Source organism: Sciurus vulgaris, assembly GCF_902686455.1.
Source record: "Sciurus vulgaris genome assembly, chromosome: 12".
In the NCBI taxonomy this organism is placed as follows: domain Eukaryota; kingdom Metazoa; phylum Chordata; class Mammalia; order Rodentia; family Sciuridae; genus Sciurus; species Sciurus vulgaris.
Window position 1 is genome coordinate 73,137,131 of NC_136473.1, and position 11,355 is coordinate 73,148,485.

Here is an 11,355-nt window from a genome sequence, read left to right on the forward strand (position 1 = left end):
TACAGCCACTTTGGAAGACAGTTTGGCAGTTTCTTATAAAGTTAAATATATTCTTACCATATGATCTAGCAATCATGCTCCTTGGTATGTACCCAAAAGAGTTTAAAACTTAGGTCCATCCCAAACTTGTCCACAAATGTTTATATCCGCTTTATTCATAATTGCCAAAACCTAGAAGCAACCAATAGGTCCTTCAATAGGTGAATGGATAAACAAACATGTATATCTAGACAATGGAATATTATTCATGAAAAGACACAAAAGGATATTAAATGCAGATTTAATGAATTTAATTTAATGCAGATTTAATGCATTTCACTTAATAAAATGTCTTTAAGGAAGAAACCATTATGAAAAAGATACACATTAAAGGATTTCAACCACAGTCTATAAAATACAAATTATTAAGAAATAAGAACATCAGTAGTTGCAAACACATACTATTAATCTTGATATTAAAAACATCAAGATTTAGAAGTGGGAGGGAGAGATGAGTAGGTGGAGCATGGGAGATTTTGGGGACAGTGAAATTATTTTGCATAATTCCATGATGATGGATACATGTCACTACACATTTTCAAAAACCAAATAACTGCACAGCAGAGAGCAAACCTAATATAAACTATGGAGTTTAGTTAATATTAATGTGTCAATATTAGTTCATTGATTATATCTAGAGTGCAACACTAATGCAAGATGTTCATAATAGGGGAAATTGTGGAAGTGGTAAAATTGGGGATAGGAAAAGGAAGGTACGTGGGAACTATCTGCACTTTCAACACAATTTTTCTGTAAACCTAAGACATCTTTAAAAAAATAAAGTCTAATAATTAAAAAATAAAGTTAAGTTTTCACACAGATACACAAAATTTGTTGTGTGGATTTGAGTTTTAAGTAAAACACTTAGAACAATGACTGATACATGCCAACTACTGGACAAGTGATCATTGTCCTCATCATCATCATCTCTTTTGCTTCACTGGAGGGATCAAGACATTTGCCATGTTTTACACAGGGCAGCCTGAACTTTTGGTTGGAAATGACTTCAGACAAATAACAGAAACTCTCTGTACCCTCATTTCCTTCTCTACAAAATGAAGTTAACAATTGTAACTAATTTTTGTGCAGATTTAATGAGCTCATATAAATGAAGAGTTCAGTTCAGTGCCTGGCAAGCAAGTGTACATTAAATATTAGTTACTTTAACCAAGAGCTAGTTTCCATACTCTCTCAGCCCTTAGCAACCCATAGAGCCCCACTCAAATGCACCACCTAGGTTCCCCTCCCCCCCTTTTCTTGTTTCCATGTTAGCTCAAGAGCACTTGAGAATGCTTTAACTCTTCATCTCTGGCCTTAGTATGGCCAAAGCACTTGAAGAACCTCAATATCTGCTGGACAAATAAATGGACAGATCTACAAAACTGAAACCTGGACATGGTACACCCACAAGGAGATGTTTAGCATTCAGTGTTGTTAGACTGTTTAAGTTATAGGTCTTACATACAATTTGAATGGTAAGCAGTAAACTTACTTTCCTGAGGGTCCTCTTCCCTTCCAATCAAATATTGCTGGGACTTTGTTTTGGTTTGGCTTCTTGGATTATTTTAACAGTTGAACACTTTTCCTGTACTGCTTACTTCCCACTTCTCCCCAGCTTTATTACTATGTAGACTACATACTACAACGACCTTCAGTCACTGATCATCTCAGGAGTCACAGGTTCATAGCTCCATGGTTGACTTTGAATTTGAAAAGTATCCTTTCTGAAAAACCTCCCTTTACCAAAAAGTGTCTGTCTATAGTTTAACTACATAGCCTGATATGAATTTTAAGTTTCAAATAACCATAAATCTTTTAGAGAATGGAATTACAAGTATTACAGTCAAGTTATTTTTTTTCTAACAATAACAAAAAAGATTCTATTGCCTTGCATTTTTTGTACGGGATAATTATGACTAATATTACTATATGAAAGTTGGGATCCAATTATTCTGAACTAAAATATATGTTTATTTTGTGTGTACACACACACACACACACACACACAAGAAATGCTATTATCATTAGGCTGACACTGTCCTTTGGGAAGGACACTTTGGCCAGTTCCGGGATTCTTGGTTTTCACATTTTGTCCCTTATCACTTTGAATATATCAACCCATTCTTTTTTGAAATCCAGAGCTTCTAATGAGACATCCCTGAGAGGACTGAATGTGGAAATTATGGTGAAGCCTTCCTCCCTCTTGACCCCATAGGTGGTGAGACTGTGCTCTATTAGCTTGTGTCTTAGGGAACAGAGCATTTTGTTATAGTATCACAGTGGGAGTGAAGTGCTATCACAATTTGGACACCACTCATTTGGAAGAAAAAGGAATTGAATACCTTGAGTGTAGATATGATAAGGTGTTCCAAAGCCCAGAATTATTAGAAATTTTTTTACTTGAAATGACAAGTCCTTTGGAGTACTGTACACATTTTAAGTTGTAAATAGTCTCCATAACCCACAGAAGGAAAAAAAAAAAAAATCTGTAGTCCTTTTGAATTCTTATTCTGAGAATGGAAAAAATTCTGGCAACCCAAAAGGGAGATGACCACTGGGGGTTATGGCTAGGCATTTCTTGCTATTTCTTGCTCTGACATCACAAGGAGCCATTGTGAGGTATTTTCAAAGGGCAGATATAAGAGGGTGGGCTGAAGCTGGGTTTTTGTCCACAAGTACAGGAAGCTCTTGGTGGTGACCTGTCGGACTCCCAGCTAGTTAGCGCGTTTGGTGGTTGGCGGTTGGTGATTGGTGGCTGTGGTCTTGGGATATTGGTTCTTTGATTTGGGTTTGTTGTTTTGTCTTGTTTTGGTTTTTGATTTTGATTTGTTGTTTTGGTTTGTTATTTTTTTTTAAGCTAGCATCCTTAGTGGGTGTTCCTGCTTAGGATGTATAGCCAGAGTAGTGAGAGTGAGAGTAGTGTAGCCTCATTGCCGGGGCCCAGTCCCTGCAGTGAGTCCGCCTTCACCGACCACTACGAGTTGGTGAGGGCCATTGGGCATGGCGCCTATGGCCAGGTGGTCCTGGCCCGCCATCGCCATACTGGGGCAGAGGTGGCGGTGAAAGTCTTGGAATTGGTGCTGGAGAACATCCCGGTCTTCTCTGAACCGAATGTGCTGATGACTCTGGAGCACCCCAATGTGGTCCAGCTCTTTCAGGTCATTGGCACTGAGAAGCACATCTACATGGTGATGGAGCACGCAGGTGGGGGACACCTACTGGGGCACATCGCACGTGGCATGCAGGAAGAGGAGGCCCGCAGGGTCTTCAGGCAGATAGTGTGCGCTGTGGGCTACTGCCATGACAGGGGCATCGTGCACCGGGACCTGAAGCCAGAGAACATCGTGCTGGACGCCAGAGGTGACATCAAGCTCGTCGACTTTGGCGCCGCCAGCAGGTTCCGGGCTGGGCAGAAGCTGAGGAGGTTCTGGGGTACTCTCCCATACCTTGCTCCGGAGACGGTCGTGCGGGAAGAGTATGAGGGCCCCCCAGTGGACGTCTGGAGCCTGGGGGTCATCCTCTACTTCATGTTGACACGGAGTCTCCCATTTGTGGCAACCACCTCCCAGAAGCTGCTGATGCGGATCGTCCTAGCAAGGTACGATGTCCCTCGCTCTGTGCCCGTCCAAGCCCGAAGGCTCATTCGCAGCATACTGACGGTGAAGCCCAAGAAGCGGCCCACGGTCAAGCAAATCTTTCAGCACCCGTGGCTGAAGCAGGGCAAGGAGGACTTACCCCATCCATGTAGGGAGGTACTACCCAGACACCCAGACCCTGAAATCATGACGCTCCTGGTTGACATGGGTTTGGATCCATACCAAACCTGGTTATCTCTAGTCCAGAGAAAGTTCGATGCAGCCATGGCCACCTACTTGATTGTCCAGCACCAGAAAAGTCAGGGGGTAAGGTGTGTGTTCCAGGGGAAGCCTGTGCTTCCCAGGGTTATGCCTCGCCTGTGCGCCCTCGATCTTTCTGTCCTCCCGAAGAGGAGCAAGAGCGAGCCCGCACTTCACAACTTCCCCTTGCCCTGTGAGCATCAGCTGCCCGGGGAGGCCAAACAGCCAGGGCAGGAGGGCACCAGAAGGGCCAGCCTGCCCGCTATTCCTCTCGGCTTCCCGCCTACAGAGGACCCTACTCCCAGCACAGCCTCCCAGTCTGACTCTCTGTCCTACTTGCCCAAACGCTGGAGGATCCTGCTTAGGCTGCTCGGAAGAGGACACAGAAATTCCTCCCAAGATTCATCCGCAGACAACAGGAAGGGCTGGACTGGGAGGATCGCCACCTGTATCCGAAGACTGTGTTGTTGCCTGCCCCGTGCCAGCAATGCGGTTGTTCCAATGGCAGAGAGAGGAAACGTGCCGGACCCATAGACAGTGTGGCCACGAGGAAGTGGACAGCTGGGCCACACAAACAAGCGGACAGCCGGAGTCCCCTCTGCCCCCACCTGCCAAAGACACCAGAGACTGTTCTGCCCGGGACACTTCGCCCTGCCCTGACCCTCTCTGTCTTTTCTCCCATTTTTCTGAGATGTTTCTCAATAAATTCATTTCAGACATATTGTATAATGTTGGGCTGTGTCATATTGTTAGGCCGACACTGACATACACACAAGATCCTGTATCCTTGGGCTGTCATTAGGTTGAAGACATCGATGTCTTGTCACAAACTCTAAATCATAAATGTTCATTGGTCCTCTTGATTTAGGAATCCTTAAGAGGTCTCAAATAAGAGTCTTCATCTTTCAAGGTAGCCTGGAGGATACTTATGGTTTATCAATATTGATGTTGAGAAAAATTCATCAATTAGTCTGTGAATGCTCAGCCCTGTTTTTGAGTCAGTAGACTGTTGAATGGTTATCCCAATTTCCCAAGGAACCAATAGGGTTTTTAAACAATGATAAAATGTTTGCTTGTTTTTTTTTTTTCCAGTAAAAGGCATTGTTTTTCTTTTGCAGTGTTAGGGATTGAACCCAGGGCCTTGTGCATGCCAAGCACTCTACCAACTGAGCTATAGCCCCAGCAAAGAAAGGCACTTCTCAAAATGGATATATGTTTAGTAATTTAAATTCCTTTCAGAACACTAGAAGTTTGCTCTACCTAGGGTACCATACACATAATAGGTTTGGTAAACTTATGACAGGGGAGGGGATACTCTGCAGGGCCAGGTGTGATGCCAACATTCAAGATGAAAACATTAAGACCCCAAATATTCAAATCACTTATTTTTTGGTGCTGGGGATTGAACCATGGTCCTTGTGCATGCTAAGCTTGTGCTCTGCCATTGAATTATGCCCTTGGTCCTTAAATAATTTTTCAATAGCCTATGTGAAACTTGTCTTTCTGCTCAATTTACCTACTCCTACTGTATTTCCTGCAAAGGTATAAATATCCCCTAACTTCCCTTATTTTTCAATTTTTTTTAATTGGTCCTGCAGTCTCCAGGCTTGGCTCATTTCAATATATTCTTTATTTTGCAGCTGAAATGATCTTTTTTTAAAAAAAAATTATTTAGTTTTTAAATTTTTTACAGACTACATTTTGATTCATTATTTAAAAATGGGGTACATTGTTTCGTTTCTATGGTTGTACACAATGTATATTTAAAATACAAATTCAATTCTGTGACTTTTTTCTTTAAAATTCTATGTAGTTGCTGGGTATGGTGGTGCACACCTATGATCCCAGTGGCTCAGGAGGATTTTAATGCAGGAGGATCACAAGTTTGAAGCCAGCCTCAGTAACTCAGTGAGGACCTAAGCAATATAGTGAGACCCTGTCTCAAAATAAAAAAAGTTCTGGGGATGTAGCTCAGTGGTTAGGTGCCCCTGGTTCAATCTCTGGTGCAAAAAAATTTTTTTTCTATGATTTCTTCTGTTCTTTAACCTTTAAGCATGTTAATAAGGTTGAACATGATCACTCTGTAATTTCTCCAAATGTATCTCTACCCATGCCTCTTCTCATACTTTTAAACTAAGCTACACCATATCCTTTCCCCCCAAGTAGTGGGGATGAACCTAGGGTCTCACACAAGCTTAGCAAGTGCTCTAATACCCCCAGCCCACTGTACCACATTTTGACCTTCTTTCTCAGCCTGTGATGTACCCTAGCTCAACAACTGACCCTTAAAATGGGCAATTTCTTTGGGTATGAATTAAGATCTCATTTCTACCCCCACAAAACCCTACATTTCTGTTCTTCCTCTTCTTACCCATTCTCCTGATTTTGTATCATAAATCGAGAATCTGTGATGGCAAAGCCAGACACTATGTGATCTTTCTGGGGCATAAATGATAGGCATCTCTACTTCAGCTAAAAATAAAGATGTTTGTCTTCCTTAAGACCTTGTATTGCCTTATGATTCCTGCAATGGATAAGAAACTGCATTATATGGCATGCCAAATCTCTAGTCTAGTCTAAGAATCTAGACTTTTATCCTGGGTATGCCATCTTTCTCTTCCTAGGCTTGGCTATCATGGTTTTTTTTTTTTTTTTTTTCATGTTTCAAATTGTCTGACCTCCGGTAGCTGTAAGATTTTATGGAAAATATCTGCTGAAGAAGCAGTTGAATTTCTCTCTATAAATTTATCATGTTCGAAGCACTGCCATCATAGGTTTGTTGGTAAATATGTAATATCCAGCCTTCTAGGGAGGAGGGAAAAGTCCTTATTTGTGATATTTATTTGTCTTGGTGGTGTAAACACTTATACCACAGCTGAGTTCAAGCTGCCAACTTGCAATAGCCCACTAATACAAAGCATTTCCACTGGGAGATGCCTTGGTCCAATTTCTGTTACTATAATAAAATGCCTGAGACAGGTAACTTTTAGCTTCTGATATTCTATTTGTCTTATGGTTCTGGAGAAGAGAAAATACAGAAGTTTGGTACCACCATCTGCTTGACATTTGATGAGGGTCTTCTTTGTTGCATCATAATAGTGGACAGCATCACCAGGGGAGACAGAACAAGCATGATAGCTTGGTTCTCTCTTTTTTTATAAAGCCATTGATACCATCATGACCTTATTTAATCCTAATTACCTCCCAAAGGCCTCACCTCCAAATAGTATTAATATATGAATTTTGGGATTAAGTTTGCAACATGTGAGCACATGTTAAACAACATGATAAAAACACTGAAACCAAAGTATCGGGTTAAATAGATGCCAATAACCCCAAGAAGGTACATAATAATAAAATAGAAAAAAATTTTGTCTAGCAAAATATTGAAGTTGTACAATAATTAGAAAGTGGTGAGTTTGTGTAGTCATCATTATTTTTAATACAATTTAGTTATAATTTAATTTAATTTTGACTAATGACTGGATTTAACAACTGGCTCAAAATTTTCTGAAAATTTAACAATCAACTTACAAATTAGTATGAATCAGCTCTAAGATATCACTGAACACCATTTTCTCCCTTGAGAATGAGAGTTCAGTTCACATTGAGATTTGGTAAATGTGAAATTCACCCTTCTGAATGTATCTTTAGGAAATTAACTTGTGTGTAAAGGTAGAGTTATCAGTGAAGTACTGAAACTATTGTATAAAAATAAGGTTAAGAGATGTTACACTGATCCTTACTCATTGTCAGGCTCTTTGTTGTTTGTTTCAGTACAATTTTTCCACATGAAAGGACATACACCAAGTTAATAATGTACAGAGACATATAGCCATTGGTTTATAGTGTTATTCAAATATAGTCTGCTGATGTAAAGCTTTTCATCACCTGGGATGTTGCTAGAAATGAAGAAGCCCAGGTACTATGCAGAGTCTTGAATCCGAATCTGTATTGCAACAAGATCTCTATGTACATGTATGATTACGCAAATGGTGTGATTCCACTTTGTGTACATCCAGAGAAATGAAAGTTGTACCCCATTTGTGTGCAATGAATCAAAATAAAAAATATTTAAAAAATTTAAAAAGTGAATTATATCTCTGTAAAGTTATTTTGCATTAGGTCTGTAACTAAAGTTCAAAAGAAAAATATGTAATATTTGAAATATGAATACATGAAATATCAATGTATATCAACAATATTGATAAAATAAAAGTCCATTTTTATGAGGCAATAATTGGACAACAACAACAAAAATCCCCAGCTGATGATCCAAATGCACAATACATTTTGAGATGCACTGACAGACTAAATGAAGGCTTAAGGCCAGTCAAGTCTAAGTCTAGAACAACACTTTACCATAGCACTTTTTGCAATGATAGAAATATTCCAATATCTGTGCTTCCCCAAACATTGACCAGTAATTACATATGGCTATTGAGATTATGAAATGTGGCTAATGCCTAAGAAAGGTATTAAGATTTAATGAAGCAGAGTATTTATTAGTGTGGGTATTTGAGGAAATGATCTAGACTGGATAAAGAACCATCCAAGAAGTTTAAAGAGAATAGTGCCCAGCACCAGCACAAGTTCAGATATAGTGCCTCTTCCTATAATTCAGATCAGAAAATCTCATAATTTGTCGAGAATTTGGTAAAATACTTGTACTGGTCTTGCCTTAGTAGTGGGAAATTTTTAAGTTTGATTAAGTGCTGGTCTTGCCTAACACATTTTGAAAGCAAGACCCAAAAGGGTTAAACCATTTCCAAATAAGATGTTTGTACCCTAGAAAAAAGTTCAAGAATGCTTACGGAAATATAAGAATACACAACATCCATCATGTGTGGTACTCAAAGAGTTCTTGCAAAGAAGCAGGAAAGCACCACCTGTGATATAGAAAAAAAAAAAAAAAAAAAAAGAATCAATCAATTATAGTAAGCCAGATGTTAGACACAAAATGCCACAGATCTTAGAATTAGTGAATAAGGATATTAAAAGTCCTTGTAAATATTCTCTATACATTCAAAAAGTTAAGTAGACATAAGAATATATATTAAAAAGACCCAAACCAAACTTTAAGAGATGAAAACTACCTGAGAAGAAAAATACCATGAATAAGATTAACAATAGGTACAAATACATAAGAAAATGAACTTGAAGACCTACCAATAGAAATTGTTCAAAATAGCACCTATAATTACAGCTATTTGAGAAGTCGAAGAATCATTCAAATCCAGGAGTTTTAGTTCAGCCTGGGTAATACAGCAAAACTTTATCTCAAAAATGAACAAACAATCAAAAAAGAAAAGTTAAAAAAAAAAAAAACCCAAAGAGTAGATTTTTTTTAAAATAGGAAAAGCAGTAGAATAATGCTTTTCCTATTATTATTTCCTATTATTCCTATATTGTAGAATAATTTCAGGCACAATATATGTATAGTTGAATTCCATGAAGTAGGGTGAAAAACAGAAAAAAATTGAATAAAATAATGGTCATATATTTTATAAATGTGATGATAACTATAAATCTACAGGCCCAAGTAGCTCAAAGGAATACCAAGTTCAAGAAACATTAAGAAAGACACATTAATGCACATCATAATCAAATCTCTAAAAAGGATAGAAAATCTTAGAAGTATCCAGAAACAAAAGACACATGTACAGAAAAACAATGATACAGATAGTACCAGATTTAGCAGCAGAAACAACTGAAATAAGAAGGCATAGGAGTAATCTTTAAAGCATGAAAAGCAAACAAAACATGTCACCTGGATTTTTATACCCAGCAAAATTATCTTTCAAAAATGAAGGCAAAATAAAGACCTTCTCAGATATTTAAAAACTTAAGGAATTAATTGCCAGCAGGCCCTCACTACAAGAAATGTTAAAGAACATCTTTCCTGTAGAAGGTAAATGTTACCAGGTGGAAAAATGAAGTAGACAAAGAAATGTAGAACACTGATAGAGTTTTAATTAGTATTTGGATCTACTTAAAAGATATCTTACACTTTAAACAAAAATAATAACAGCATATTGTGGAGTTTATAACATGTATAAGATAGAGTCATCTCTTAGAACCTTTGTGGGATTGGTTCCAGGACACCTGTGGATACTGAAATCTGTGGATGCTCAAGTCCCTTATATAAAATGATGTAGAGATTGCACGTAACGTATGTGCACCCTCCTATATACTTTAAATCATCTCTAGATTACTTTTAATACATGATAGAATGTAAATGCCCATGTGAATAGTTGTCATACTCTATTGTTTAGGGAATAATTACAATTAAAAGTCTGTGCATGCTCAGTACAGATACAATTAAAAATAGTTTTGATTTGAAGTTGGTTGAATCTATGGGTGCAGAAACTGCAGGTGTGGAGGGTTGACTCTATATCATAATAGGAAGAAATCATACCAGTTCCACAGAAACTCTTCCAGAAAATTGCAGAGGATGGATTATTTCCCAATTCATCTTAGGAGACCAGCGTTATTCTATTTCAAAAACCAGACTAAGACATTAGAAGGAAAGAAAACTGACAGGCCATTATCCCTATGTACGGAGAAGAAAACTAAAATCTCTCAAAAGGATTCTTTCTTATTCTCTTACCTTATCGCTGCCAGCAGTAATATTAATTCCTAGCTGGTTTCTCTGCCTCCCTCTCCTCACTGCTATTACTTCTATATATCCTCGCCAAGTCAATGTTCCTTAAACATGCTTTGATCATGCTTTGTGCTATAGAAAAAAATTTCTGATAGCTTATTGCAGACCAAATAGATAAAAAGTGGTAGAATTACTGCAGAAACAATTTAGAAAATCTCCCTACTACCAGGCCACTAGGTAAAGTCCAAGGGTAACGGATTATATGGTGATAGATAGTTCTTCATGTAGAAAAGGTCATGAGGTTACTTCTGGCCCTTCTAGTTAACATTTGCTCTTTTACAACAAACTCACCTGTAATACCATAGATGTAGTGATAGTTTATATTTCGTGATAATGTGCTTTGTAAGTGCTTTGCATATACTATCTCATCTGTGAGATGAGGATTATAAAAGTACCTGCCTCACAAGAGTTTTATGGAGATTAAAAAGTACATATAAAGTGCTTTACATGATGTAGCAGATATTAAATATAAAAAAGCTATTGTTTTTTAAGTGCTTAAACATTATTGTTGCTTAATTATCATTATTCTTTTAAGAAAGTTATTAACGCTCACTTAATAGATTAAAAGAGAGAGAGAGAGAGAGAGAGAGAGAGAGAGAGAGAGAGAGAGAGAGAGAACATGGAGCGGTTAAACAACTTATCCAGGATCATACAACCAGGAAGGCACAGAGCAGGGTCTAAACTGGATTTTGTTAAACCCAAAAACTCACATTCCCAACTACAATGCTGTTCTGACTCCAAAAGGAGATTGGTGTTTCGTTTTTTGCTCTTCAATATAAACTCTAAGTCAACAGGATCTATCAGTGTCCCATTGCA

General features: G+C 38.3%; 1 protein-coding gene across 1 annotated transcript; it reads left to right on the forward strand.

Moving 5' to 3' along the window:
• Positions 1-2,927: 2,927 nt before the first annotated feature.
• On the forward strand, positions 2,928-4,409 carry LOC306641970 (sperm motility kinase 2B-like; the record flags this gene model as incomplete). The annotated part of the gene is made up of 1 exon (XM_079107292.1): positions 2,928-4,409. The coding sequence occupies one exon, from the start codon at positions 2,928-2,930 to the stop codon at positions 4,407-4,409; it is 1,482 nt and encodes a 493-aa protein (XP_078963418.1).
• Positions 4,410-11,355: the final 6,946 nt, after the last annotated feature.